General features: G+C 49.7%; 1 protein-coding gene across 3 annotated transcripts in view; it reads left to right on the plus strand.

Moving 5' to 3' along the window:
* CD151 (CD151 molecule (Raph blood group)) overlaps positions 1–12,526 on the plus strand; it is a 37,420-nt gene extending 24,894 nt beyond the window's left edge. For all 3 annotated transcript variants that reach the window (XM_042785181.1, XM_033003400.2, XM_042785182.1), the window contains exons 5-9: positions 3,593–3,667; positions 6,114–6,218; positions 7,094–7,249; positions 9,547–9,633; positions 10,411–12,526. In XM_042785181.1, coding sequence (XP_042641115.1) covers positions 3,593–3,667; positions 6,114–6,218; positions 7,094–7,249; positions 9,547–9,633; positions 10,411–10,470 — 483 coding nt within the window. In that variant the 3' untranslated portion in view covers positions 10,471–12,526. The remainder of the gene's footprint in view (positions 1–3,592; positions 3,668–6,113; positions 6,219–7,093; positions 7,250–9,546; positions 9,634–10,410) is intronic.
* The last annotated feature ends 1,676 nt before the right edge of the window (positions 12,527–14,202 follow it).

Below are 14,202 nucleotides of genomic sequence, written 5' to 3' on the forward strand. Positions count from 1 at the left end.
TTTTGGCCTTGCTTCACTTACTCTCCACGCCAAAGAGATCTCCCTTTGTCGTTTTGCTTCAGCCAAAAGCTATGGATGAAAATCCGGTGGGGTTTTCTTTGTTATTCTGCCACAGAAAACTAATAATTGTCTCTGGGGAACAAAAGATCACTCTGTCTCCTTACACCACATGTCCTTTTCAGAGTGGCTGGTTGTGATGGGCCTATTGTCTCTTCTTGCTTGTGCTCAGCTTTGGTTGTGGGTGAGTAATCTGCACAAGAGGTAGGGCTGTGCTTGCCAGGACTGGGTGAGCCTGGCTGGGGGCCTTTGCCAGCTCTGAGCTCAGACAGTAATCCTGACAGTTTCGCAGTCAGTGCCCCGGGGTCTGTGCCAGCCCGTCCCAATTTCTCTCTGTACCAGAGGCCCACATAAATATGGGAGGGAGTGCTGTAAGCAGCACTGTCCACTCTCCCCAGTGCCTCCTTGATACTTTCAAAAATCAACTATTGACAGCTTTGGGTGCTGTTTGTAAAATGCATATCTGGTTTTTAGTTTGTTTTTCTGTTAAAGACTCAGGAAGCTGCGAATTTTTTCGCTGTCTTTCTACCTAACTATGAGCTTTATGGGCCCACTTCAAGGCTTTTCATAGTCATCACTCACAGCTGTGCTACCTTTTTTTAATGTCATTGCTTTTTTGCCTTTCTCATCTCCCTCCTTAGCCAGCTGATGTGCCGAGGCTTGGGCAGCAGATGTGGAGTTTCTCTGGCTCCGTGAGCAGGCATGGCAGTGAATCTGCAGCCTGGCTGGATGTGATGCTGCAGGCCATTTCTTTACAAGCACACAAACCACTACTATACTTCAGTCAAGATGCATGCTTTCATACACAAAAGTATGCGAGCAGGAGTCTCAGGAAAGGACCCACCAAATAGAAGAACTTGCATGTAAGGAAGGAAGGTGGATTTCTTCAGGCTTGGCCCTTCACACTGCCACTTCTGCTTAGCTACCCTGGGTAGGGAGAAGGGAACACACATCGGTTACGATTTCTGTTCCTACTGCACTTCAGCCTGGAGTCCTCCCACTGAAGTGAGATTGCTGATTTAGGAGTACAGTTGAACCATTCTTTGGGCTTTTCAGGGAAAACACACTAAAACTTGGTGCTTCACTCAAACACTTGAAACTGGATGGAACAAATCTGGACTCTGTAGGTCTTGAGGAGACTCCAGATGGCCCTGACTCTGGCTTGGACCCAGAGTAAGAGTAAATTTTGCCCAGAGCCCACCCAGGTCCAGGCGTGTGTCTACTAGGGGCCTTCAGGGGATACCACGTTTCTGACTTGTTCCGCAGCCTCTTGGGAAGCGAGCAGGACATGTCCCTGCAGCTCTGTGCCAGAGCTGGCCTCCTGCTAGAGCAGACCTGTGTAAGAAAGCCCTGCAACTCCTGATGGAGAGCAAGGAGAGCAGCCCTGTGCTCTGTGTGTGTCCAGAGTGAAAGCTGCTGCTCCCCTTTGCCAGCACGATACTTGGGAGTGGCCCAGAGGGAACGATGAGACTGAGATAAGGATAATGATGCAGTGTATCAGCAGAGACAGGTTGGATTCGTGGGTGGCAGCCTCCCTTACAAGGTTTTACAGGAGCCTTGTGACTCAAATTTTTTAAGGTCTGCTGGATCCACGTTTGTTTCTCTCCGCCGTAAGCCAGCACAATGAGCCGATCTGTGGTGACACAGCTCAGCTCTACCTGAATGCCTCTGACATGACGACACAGAGCAGGGAAAAAGAAATAAAAAACTTCCCAAATCATTGGTTGTTCTCAGCGTCCTGCCGCCCTCCTGCCCCCGCCTTGGCAGAGAGATGATGTCAGAGCAGTTAGGGCGTAAATGGGTCCCAACAAAAGAAAGCTAGCCTTTGTGTCAAGGCATGCTGATGGTTTCTTGCCCCTTTTCAACCTCCTGTGTTGGGACCAGCAGTTAGCTATCCCGAACTCCACTGGGTGACTCATTCCCCTGGTATGAATGGGTACCTTGTACAGGCCTCTGCAGAGATGGTCAGTATTCAGCCACAGGGGAGAGTGTGGGGCTGAGGGGTGAAAGCCTGAGATTGTGTGCTCAGATTAAAGCCCAGTCTGCAGATAAAACCCAACTGTCCATCCCTTGCAGCTGCTGAATCCCAGCAGGACTGGAAGAGGAAGCCTGAGTGTTTATGTCTGTGTCATTTTGCTCCTGCAAAGGGGCTTGGAAGTACCTAGCGAAGAAGGGTGCGCAGTGGGAGTGTGAACCTTGTGCCACAAAAGGCATCCGTGCTGTGTGGGTGAGCTTGCCATGTCCAGGTCCTTTGTGCCAGGGAGAAAGAGAGAAGGTTTGATATGCAGTTACATATGTAGGGACCCGTTTGCCTTGTCCCTTGGGAACAGCAGTTTCTTAAAGTCAGGTTTAAAACAGAAAATGGGAAGTATTTTGTTTGTTCTATCCCGGGGAGATCAACTCTTACAGGGGCTTAGCGTGAGGTCTTCTTTATGGCTGGAACTGGTGTCTCTCCAGCTTTATGTACAGAAACGTGAATTTAACAGCAGTCATAGAACAGCCTGGATCTGTAAAGAAACTGTTTGTTGCTGGCCAGGAGCAAGGCAGGGGCTGTGTGTCAGGAAAGGGGTTCTGCCCCATAAGCTCTCTTTGAGCCTGAGCAGGGAGTGGCCACATCACCCTCTGTCTTCAGTCCTGCCCAGGTCTTTTAATCTAGTACACACACTCCTCCTCATAGGTTTGGCACGTATAGGAACTGTGCTCCCAAACAGTTTTCTGTACTGTCCATTTGATTCTCTTCATGGTAAGCAGGGCAGATCCCTTTTCATTTCACTGCCACTAAACCCTTTTAAGAAATAGTCATGTTCTCCTCTTGGTCTTCTAAGAGCTCTTCTCACTTTGGTTTTGAGATACTGAGATTTTCACTCTAGATCCTAGTTCAGCAGAACATACAGTCACAGTCTTGAGTGTGAATCAGTGCTAAAGTCCATCTCCTTCAGTAGTGCCCTTCAGCCTGTGGCTGAGCCCCACTGAAGTCACTGGGAACATAAATCTATGGTTTATGCTTAGCTGGTCTGCTCCATCCTTGGTGAAATGGGCCCTTTGGTGCTTTATTGAATCATCATTATAACATACATTACTGCTTAGTAACTTGATGAAATACCCTAAACAATATCAAAACAAGCAAAAATTGCAAATTTTTCTGGTATTGATGTCAGAATCAGATGCTTTCTGTGATACTGAGCATAGTCATCAGGTTATCCAACAACCACTTTCTTTTGTCCAGTGATCTTATCTCAGTGGCCTACACTTTTCCATTCTCTACTTCGTTCTGGGTCTGTGAGTTAAACTCACACTTGCTGCTGCTTGTCTTCAGTTATCCCGTGGTTTGGTTTCTTTTTTTTTTTTAACCTGTGGGATTGTTCAATTCCTACTCTTAATCCCTGGTCTTAATCCCAACCCCTGCCTTTGAACACTGCTGCAGAAAAGCGTCGATGAAGACAAGAGTCATGCATTTTACCAGCTAATGAAAGCTGGTTCCCAGCATCTCCTCACATTCCATTCTAATTTTCTGCTTTTTCCCATTGTTTTACAGTACTTCATACTGCTGCTGTGCATCTTTCTGCTGGAGATCATTGCTGGAATCCTGGCCTATATCTATTACCAACAGGTGAGTGGACGTTAGTCCTTAGAGACTCAAACCAGGGAGAGAAAGCTGCTGATTATCATCCTATTTCTCCAGCTGGAATTGGGCTTGGAAGCTTGGGACCTAGGGTCTGGTCATGGTTCACCTTTCCACATGTCTGTACTCACTCCCCTCCCCATACAGAAGGCCTTGTATTATTTACTGATTTTAACAAAGTGGTGGTGGTTACTCTAGGAAGGCTGCTCAGCTCCTTCCCGTGGCTCACCTTTGCGCTGTTTTTCTGTAGAGCCTTGTAGAAGACAGTTTTTGAGGCTCTGTAGATCTAGGAGCTCTCCTAATAGCCTTCAAGTCATAGTGCAGCTGAAATCACATGAGTGCCATTTACTGTATTCAGGACATAGGAGCTGTCCCTGCTGCATCCAGCAAGCTAGCTGCCACACTTCTGAATTGGCAAAGATAATGAATGGTCCAGCTGAGAGGTCCTTTCAGGTCAGAAAGTTTTTGAGAGCTTTACTTAACCAACTCAGCTGAGTGGCTGGAGAACAGGCTCCCAACAGCTGCAGTTCTAGCTTGGCCCTTTTTGCAGTTGCAGAGAGCAGAGGCTTAAGTCATCACTTCATTTTCAAAGGGGGTTTCACCACCAAGGCCCAAACAACCTGCGAAGTTGCTCTCGTGTGGAAATCGATTGGAAATGGCAAATTAGGATTGTTGTCAAGTGGTTGTCTGAAAAGCAGCTGGACATCCCATCTTGCTGGCTTCACTGCCAGAATTCCTTGCCATTCCTTTTTCTCTGGGCCTTCCGTGCTCTGCCTCACTGAGGTGGGCACTGGCGGTTTGCGAGGAGCCAAAGAACCGTGCTGGCTCCCAGCAGGAGGGATCAGTGGTGTGAGTGTGCGTATTGAACAGGGAAAGATCAGTCCTGGCAGGCAGCCAGGGTCCATCAGTCCATCCATGCAAAGGCATGAGGTTCCTATATGACAGTGTGTGAAGAGGAGCTGATCCTTAGGTTGAAATAAAGGACAGCATATTCAGAGCTGTACCCCGGAGTGCTTTAGGTCACTCGAGGGTGTCTCTGATCAATGGCTGCAATTCCCCTTGCCCTCTGGCTGACAAATCCCCCTTCTTTCCTGGTTGCAGACTGCTTCCTCTGCCACTTTTTATTTCAGCCCTTGCTTTGGTATCTTAAGGCTTGTGCATGCATGTCTAAACTGTTTCTTTTGTTATCTCTATTCCATGCTGCAGTTCTTCCCCGTGAGCCTGCAGGTAACTGCTTTTCTCCCAAGTAATAATTCTGCTAATGGACTCTCCTCTTTATTTGTCTCTGATGCCTTCCAGCTGCTGCACCTTTTGCTTTCCTTTTATTACACTAAGTCCTTTGCACTTCTGTAGAGCTTTCCAGCCCAGGATCTCAAAGCATGTTGCAAATATTAATGATGAAGCCTCATATCATCTCTGTGAGGTAGGTGTTGTCCCCATTTGACATGTGGGGTTGGAAAAAAACAGCGTTTCAAAGGGAGAATAAACTGCAGAGTGTATTTTGCACAGTTCAGTATAACCAGATCTTTGACCTCTTGTTTACTACTTACTGTGTAGAGTAAAAGATGTACAGAGAGGTTACCCACCTGTTTCATTCACTAACCCCATCTAAAATGCATGTTGACATTGTTTCTTGGTATAGGAAGCTTAGAATTTCACAGGTGGTGGATTAAAGCAGTGTTGCTGTATGAATGATGCAGCTCTTTGGCACTTTTTGGCTGTCACCTGGATGGGTGAGAAGAATTCAGCTATGTTAAAAGAGCCTCCACAAGAATAAATGTTTGAACCTAATCACCTGAACGTGCCAGTGGTTTGTGATGATGCTTTCAGAAATTCTGTACTTCAGAATTAGAATTCGTCTCACTGTTACCAAGAAAGGCCTTGCAGTACTTTGGCAGTCGCACACTTAATTCCCTTGTGTGGCATCCTTTTTGGTGCCAATACAAGAGCTGTTCAAACTATGTGGCTTCAGTCCAGCCCGCCCAGGACTGTTGATTTCTTCCTGCTCCTGGACAGAGCGGTTTGTTTTTGAGTATTTTGTCACAGGCTTCAGAGGCAGGAGACTGCATGTGGTCTCACAGGCATATTCGGATTTAAGCAGGCAGAGTATTCTGTTTTGATGCAGGCATGTCTTGGCAATCTTACGTGGCTAAGGTGAGGATCCATACGGTGATGTGTAACAGAGGCTGGAACTTGGTCATGAAGCACCTCTCCCCAGTTATTAAAATAGAGGTGCGACCTCTAATCGGTTGGATATTGGTCTGGCCAGTCCAACCTTGGAGGATGATCTTGAAGGAAGCTGTAGTTTCCACTTCCATTAGGCTATCTGCTTTCCTCTTGGAGCAAAGGCAGCAAAACGTATTCAGGGCTCTGGGTCCCTCCGAGGGGTGAGTTTGCCTTCTGATTTTTGTCACACTTTATCTCCTCCGTTCAGCTGAGCATGGAGCTGAAGCAAAATTTGAAGAACACCATGACCCAGAAGTACCGGAAGGAGGGAGAAGAGAGTGTTACCAGTGCAGTAGACAAACTGCAGCAGGAGGTAGGTATCTCTAGAGGCAGGGAGAGTTAATGCAATCGCAGGGCTTAAAATCAAACACACAAAAGGCATGGTGGGCTCTCGACATCCAACGTATAGGTGTTTCTTCTGTATGCTGAGTGCACGTTCTGCTGCTTCCAATTCCAGACAAGGTTGGATGGGGGTGCAGGGCTTGGGCCGTGCAACCAGCAGAATTGCCTGGAGTGATCTCTGAATTGAATGCCCAGTAGCACTGGGGAAACATCACCTGAATTGCTCCCAGAGTGAACTGGAGCTGCCAAGTCACTCTGACAGCTGTTTCTACTTCCCACTTCAAAGCTTTGGCTGACATTTTTCATTAAGCTCCCCAGTACCCTAGAGAGCAAGGTGTAAGGAAAGAAGAGCATTCCTGCCACTGTTGCTAACTGTGCCTGGTTCAGGTTGGGGCTGCTGCAGTTTTGACAGGCTTTCCCACAAAAAGGACCCTCGTGCACAGGTAATTCCAAAGCATGGGGCCTGCTAGGTACATACTTCCATAGCAGGTGCATTTGCAATAGTAACTGGTAATTAAACTTACCCCGTTATCACCATTAACGCTCTCCAGTCTGGTGGTTAAGAGCCGAGGCAGCTGCAGTTGTTCTCTGGTTACAGTTCATCCCAGCAGTAACAAAAAATCACAGCTGCTGAAAGATGGATGAAGCTGATATTTAACGGCCATTTTGGGGACTCTTAACACAAAAGTCACTAATAATTATAGCAGGCTTTCCCCTGGGAAAAAAAAAAAAAAAAAAAGCCCATGAGATAGCTGGAGGGTGAAGCCCAGGACTTGGTGTGGGAGACTGGAGGGAGGAGGAGGTTGCAGTGGTTGCAGGCTCAGCCTTTGCTCTGTGTGCATGCAGTTCAAGTGCTGTGGGAGCAACAACTACACGGACTGGGCTGACAGCCTGTGGATCAAATCGCCAGAGGCCAGTGGACGAAAAGTCCCAGACAGCTGCTGTAAGACGATAACCGACCTGTGTGGCCGAAGAGACCATCCTTCCAACATCTACAAGGAGGTAAAGAGCAAAAGGGCCTCGGAGCCGCCTGTCACAGAGTATGTAAAGGAGGTGGACAGGGAGTGAGGGTGTTGGGTTATTGCTGCAAACTTGTTGGTAGGCTTCAAAGTCAGTAGGATTCCTTAGAAAGCAGAATTCATTTCTCTAGTTGAGCGTTCAGCCATCTATTACTTTGCATGTAAATATAGAGAAGAATAATAAATTTTGTTACTCCAGAGTATGCTAGTGATAGGGGGACGTGAGAGACGGGGTTGGTTCTGGCCAGAGGCTTGGATGTGAGCCCTACATTGGACACAGTTTCCTGTCGTTGGAATTACTCAGTGAGGTGCAGATGGAGATACTTCTGGTCCCGGATTGAGATAGTGGATTTGACCTACAGCATGAAGAAACAGCATGTGGGGAAGAAAGAGGGCTCTGTAGCAAAGGAATTACACCAGTTCCAGCGGGCTGCAGTTTGGGCTGAAAAGAAGGCTGGAGATGAGGTAGTGGGGCTTCTCTCTTTTCTAGAAGCAGCAAATTGAATCCCAGACTAGCTGAGTAAGTAAACAGGTAGCTCTCAGACCATTTATTCATCCAGTTTGCACAAGGCTGGTAAAAGTCCTTGCATTTATTTTGGCAGCCTCCAGTCCTGTCACATGGCTTTAACTTGCTCACGGTGACACGCTCTGTGGGGTAGCATAGTCCTTTTTCTCATCAGTGGGACCAGCACCTTGGCTGGCTGTATTGAGCCTGGGGAGCAGCAACTGGAGCTTTTTCCTTGTTCCTGTCCCCTGACAGTTAGGGGGGGGATGTGGATGAAGAGGTGGCCCCTTCAGAGCAGGTATTTCTTCTGCTCAAAGCACAGGCTGTGAGGACTTGGAAGAGGAGCGTGAAGAACATCTGCAGCAAACCAAGCAACTCAAGCAGCTAAAAGGAAATGAGCCATCTATTTTTGTGAAACGAATAGGGAGATGAAGTCCAGCCTTTCCGATCTACCAAAGGCCCTCTTATGTCCTGCTGCTTGGCTGGGTTTTGCTCCTCAGGAAGAAGGCTTTCCCAGAAGGTTTGTGCCTCCCAGGCAAGACCCAAATGGAAGTGCAGAAGAGAGTCCCGAGGGCTGGTGAGGTGTTTCTGGGAGTGGAAAGCCACAACCGTTTGAGAGGCAGGGCTGGCTGGAGGCGGCTGCCCAGCTGCGTTATCAAGACCAAATGTATTGGGCTCTAGGGAAGGAAAAGCCGTAAGGGGAGGTTTGGATCCACAGTCAGATGCTGCATATCACGATACGAGGTCTCAGTCAGAGTTCAGGAAGGAGTTCGGTGTCTTTGGGGAAGGAAAACCTAGAAAAGGGTCAGCTGAGGGAACAGGAGTGAACTGCTTCATATCAGGGCAGCCGGGGCTGACTCTAAAACCTAATGCTGGCATGGGAAAAGCGAGGCCTTTGCCATCCCTCCCTGGAGGGCTGCGTGCTCGCTCCTTCCCTCTGCCTCTGTGTGTGTGTGTGTGCACTGTAAACTGGGGCAGGAGGCTCCCCAGCACCCTCGGGACCCTGCTGTAGCCTACGCAATAAATCCCCCAGGTGTTACCATGGAAAACCTATTTCAATAGATTAAACACTTTAATTATTCAAAGGGAACTCTTTAAAAAAAAAACAACCATAACAACAGAGAAAACCTTCCCCCCCCAAAAAAAAACCAACAACAACAACAAAAAAAACAAAACACCAACAGAGAATGCTCTTACTAATTTATTTTTGCCTTATGACAACAAAAACTTGGGCCTGAAACAGGAAAGGAAAGGTCATGCTGCCAGCCAGGCAGAGCCTGGTGGTCCAGGTTCACACGGAAACTCCTTGCTGTCATAAATAGCAGCGGGAGGAATTTACCCTTAAAAGGCGCCTGTCGTGTTAAGAGTTCTTGGTACTGGATCCACTCAGCAACATTTCCTCGGCCTTTTGGCCTGTCAGGAGTAAGTACCCCCTCCAGGCATGTGCCAGGCAGAGTGAGGGAAACTTTCTCCACATATCTTGGAGAAAAATGACGTGCCCCCTCGGTGTGATGTGGCCAGTTCTGCGTTTCTCCGGCCCAGCTAGCAGCCACCCGGGGTTGGTTTGACGGTTCCTGTGCCAGTAGGTCCAGAGCAATGCAAAACGTGATGCGTTTTACATCATCTGGGTAGCTTTTCCAGTGATGTCAGGGGGAGGGATTGCTCACGGGCGCTGCTTTTTATAGTGTTGCTTTCAAGGGATACGGCTGCTGGATTGAAGTAAACAAGAGGTTAAAAGGAAGCTGATTTTCCATGTTCCTCCTTTCCCCCTGCAGAGTGGTTGCATTACCAAGCTGGAAAACTTCATTCAAGAGCATCTGAAAATTATCGGGGCGGTGGGGATCAGCATTGCTTGCGTGCAGGTAAAAGGGCTGAGCGGAGTTTTGTGGGTGCTGGGCAGAAGTTAAAGGAACCCCAGACCTGAGGGATGGAAAAAAATCGGATGTTTTAGGCTATTCCCTGCCCGGCAAGGAGAAGTTGCCAGGTACTTTGGGGGACACGAGGATTCTCTAGGTCCGGAGCAAAAGTCTCTTTTGCCGGTCTGTAAAATTCGGTTCTGTTGAAGGAGTGCAGCCAGCGGGGCAAGGGGGAAGGCTGCGGCAGGCGGTTTGGCAGCCGGAGAGAGACCTCTTGTGGGGATGTGCTGTGGTTGCCCGCGCCGCTGAGGGGCTGGTTTGGAGGAGATTTCTACCCCGGTTCATTAGGATTATTTTAAGTCATCCTGAGTTTCTCCCTCGGCTGTGTCCTGTTGAAGAAAGGCACTGTGGGTCTGCACGTTATTTGGGAGAGGGTGGTGAATAAAGGGGTAGGATATGGATGCCCTCTGCTTCCATTTCAGAGGGGGAGGGCACAGGATGTTCTTTTCTTCCAGATAGGGATGTCTGGGAGAGTTCCTCATCTTCCCCTTTGTTCTGGCAAGTAGCCAGATTACACCCCAGAGAAGCTGCCGGTGATTAATCACGAGGATTAGCACAGATCACGTTCTCTCCGGCTGTTTATCACAAGCTGCAGTGCAGTATCCCCAGGCAGGAGCTAGCTGCCGCTCCAGTCTGGGTCCAGGCTTAGTTTGCAAGCTGCTGCCTCCACTGCATCCGTTCTGCTTTTTCATGCGTATCCCTCTTTTTCTTTACGCCCTCTAGATCTTTGGGATGATTTTCACCTGCTGCTTGTACAAGAGTTTAAAGCCAGAACCGTATTAATAGCTGCGGGAACCCTGTCGCTCCCCCTCTGCCACTTCCCTTAGCACCTGCCAACCCGACCACTCTCCACCACCACCACCACCACCACAGAAGTGTCTGTAACCTGAGGACTTGGCTCTGTAAGTGAACGCTTCGTGAACCGCGCACCGCCTCACCCTGCCCCCTTTGGGGGGAAAGTTGCCCTCCTTGTTGTGCACAAAGCAGCCAGGAGTTCAGCGGGTCCTCTTCACCGTCACGAAACACAAGAGCTGTGGCTCTTCTGCTAGAAGCTTTAGCGAAACAGTCCCTCGACATAACTACAAAGCAAGATTTATCCAGGGCCATTTCTCTTGAGGCTTTTCCTGAGCCAACATGAAGGGATCGGGATGCTGTACAAGAACCACGGTTTGCTCTCTGAGAAGTGGCTCAGCGGCACGAGGCATTGACTGAGAGGACAGATGATGTTTCTGCGCTGAGCTGGAGCCAGAGCTGAGTCTCTCATACGCGGAAGGTTTCTCTCCCTCCTCCCAAGTGTGCACCAATGTCCTAACACAGCTGATCCCTGCCTGACAGGAGTTGTTACTCTCCCTGCTCATCGGGAGCACCACTTGACGCAGTTGAAATCTTGTCATGACTCCGATGTTGCCAAGATGTGGGTGCCTTAGGATTTCTCAGCAATCCTCCTTCTTTTTCCTTGAAGCTTCCCCCAGCACAGTGCCATTAGGAGCCACAAGAGGCCTTTTTGCCTCCTAGTGATTCTGGAGCAAAGATGATGGACTTTTGGGTCTTGTCTGTTTTATTGAGTGGCTTCCAGTGTGAGTAAGAAAACTTTGCTTCCTCCTACCCATCCCCTGCTGAGGTTTGGTGAAGAACTGGTCTGTTTGTGAAGCTGGCATATCTTGCTACCCTTTGGCCTGTCCGGTTAGTAGAAATACCTTCTCATCTCTCTCATGTGTTGAGATGCCCTTGGCTTGATTTTTCTAATTAAAACCTCCAGGCTTGTCTCTCTTGGGCAGGAAATTAACACGTACAAATGTTTTATCAGCCTCCAAAGAGCTCATTAATCAGCTGAGGATTTTCTGGCTTTAACGAGATCTGGAAGCCCACTTTACTGGTTGCTGCTGAGAAGGTCAGGAGAGTCAGCTCCAACCAGTTGCCCCTGTGTACTCGGTAAATTGATAGTGCTGGGTTAACTGCCTGGTTGCTGCAAAGGAATAGGTTTTCATTAAAAATTCTCTCTGCATTGGGATCCTGGATACACACAGGACATCGGCATCCCCGCTGCCGTGGACGTAGTGCCGTCATGATGCCAGCAGGGTCTTTAGCCTGAATTCACAGGATCTTGTGCGCCTCTTGTCTGGTTCTCACCTCCCTGGTATGCCTGTTACACCCCTGAAACAGAAAGGGCTGTGGGGTTTTGGTGTTTCTAAGCAGTGAAGACCAGCCCAATCCTTTAATAAACAAATTTATTCCCTTCCCTGGCTTTTCAGTGGGTCCGGCTGAGCCCTGTCCCTTGGCAGCAGTTAACGTGAGCAAAATCACCCAGACCCCTAAAGGGTCTTGCAGCATCCTGGGGCTTTTAGCTCACAGAGCAGAAATCTTGGACTGGCGCAAAAGGGTGACAAGTTAAAATTCAGAGCAGGTCAATCTGAAACTCCCCCATCAACATCAGTCCCATGAAATAATCCTTGACTAATGCAGAGAGGTGGAGGAACTGAGGTGTATCCTTGGTTCCACAGCAGTAGGAAAGAGGGGAAAGGAATCTAAATTATTGTGTAATGATCTAAAGGAGAAATCTCTAAATTATTTCTTGTTTCATAATCAAGTTCCTGACAAGTATTGACTACTAACTGAGAGGAGAATATTGAGCATGTTTCTTGAAGCAATATTTATGGTTTCTTAAGCATATCTTCATATCTGCCTTCCCCCATTCCCTTCAAATACGTTGTACAGGGTTGGGAAAGGCCAGGAAGAATGGCTTGTGTCCATTGAGTTGTTTTATACTTTTTCTCTGTGTAATAACATTCATTGCTTTTTTTTTTTTTTTTTGGTGTTTAAGTTGCTGGCCAATAGAAAAATAAAGCTTAAGATTCTATACTTAACCTGTGTAGCAAAATTTAAGGGGTACTGTGAGCCGGATGGCCGTTACGGATTCCTCGGATGGTGCTGCTGAGGAGCCGGTTCCTCAAGAAGCTGCATCACCTCGCTGCCGCCTGTGGTTACGGGCCGGGTCTGCTGAAGGCGACCAGTTGAGGGTGCGGAGGGGCTCGGGGCTCTGCTCTGCTCTGGCTTTGTCCCTCAGGACAGAGCTGGGCTGCTGCAGCGGGGCTGCCCCTTCCTACCGCTGCGGGGGAGCTGCTGCTGAGTGCTGGGTATTTGCTCTACACGCTGCAGAGCGGCTTGTAGCCGCCTCGCATCACGGACGCGTCAAAAAGAGGGAGCAGACGTTTGCCTTTCGCGTTGCCCTTGGGGGATTTTAGGGTTGAAAATGACACAGGACAAGTTTCAGATGCGCCCGTTCCCCGGGCGGCTGTGCAGGCGCGGTGCATGCAGCTGGTGGGCACGGCCACTCGGTGGCTCTCGGGGCTCTCCGTTCCCATCTGGTAATTCGGCTGAGTCACAATTCAAGCTGCTTGGCTCTGTGGGCAGCAGGGCCGTGGTGTCGCCAACCCCCCCTGGGGGAAGCGTGGTAGGGCTCGTGCCGGGCTTCCCTCGCCTAGGTGGGAAGGGCCCCTTCTTCCAGCCCTGGCAACGTGCCTGGTTTTCATGCTGCAGCCAAGGTACTGCTCGCGCAAGACTGAGGCTGAGGGCTTGTCCTGGCCTGCATTCGGCTCCGAGCGGGGGCTTCTGCTAAAAACCCCACAAATGTGTTGGCGTGCGCTGAGGGGACAGAGCCGGGTGGCTCAGCAGGGACAAGATGAGGCGGTGCCACAGCTGTGGCACGGCCGTGGGGCAGGCAGAGGCCCTGCTGAGACACAGCCGGAGAGCCAGGGATGGGGTCGTGTCCATTTGGGAGGCCTTGTCCCGGGACCCGTGTGTGGCTCTGGCCGCCCGTTTCCAGGAGAGGCGAGTTGAAGGTGGAGCACAAATGAAGCCTGGTCCAGGCTCATCCCTGGGGGGGTTGTTTAGCCAGGCAGGGCTGGAGGAGCGGGGCAGGCTGGGCTCCTGCCCCCACGCTTGCAGTGAGGGCACGGAAGGGGACACGGGTGGCTCTGTGTTGTGTCCCAAACCGCTGCCTCTGGCAGAAAGAGAAACGCCCACAGCTCCCCTCCTCATGCCTCATCCCGTTCCCCTGGGTCATTAGGGGTGGGGTGGCTCTGGTCACCCTTTCCCACCCCCAAAAGGAAATCAGCCCCCCTCTTCTGCAAGACTGTCCTGGGGTGGCCTCTGTGAAAGCTGTAGCACAGCATCTTTCCCCGTGAAGCAATTGCTTGAAAGCAATTTCTCTTCCTTGTGCGGTGTCTGGGATCAGCGTGCAGTTGCCATCTCACAGCATCCCCACGGGCTGCGCAGCCTCAGGTCTCTGGGAGTGGGGATTTCTCTCCCCCCGTGGACCAGGGCTGTGCTAATTGCCCTGTGCATAAATGAGCTCAGTGGGCAGTCTGCTCTCCTGGGGTGCCCGCGTGGTTGGTACGATTTGCTCGGGAATAAAAGGGAAAACGGTTGTGGCAGTAAACAGTTTCTGCAAGGGTCCAGCTTTGGGGCCGTCATCCTGTTCCTGTAGTTTCAAACCAAACACAAGTATTTCATGCT

Source organism: Tyto alba, unplaced genomic scaffold (assembly GCF_018691265.1).
Source record: "Tyto alba isolate M040663 unplaced genomic scaffold, T.alba_DEE_v4.0 Super-Scaffold_8, whole genome shotgun sequence".
In the NCBI taxonomy this organism is placed as follows: Eukaryota; Metazoa; Chordata; class Aves; order Strigiformes; family Tytonidae; genus Tyto; species Tyto alba.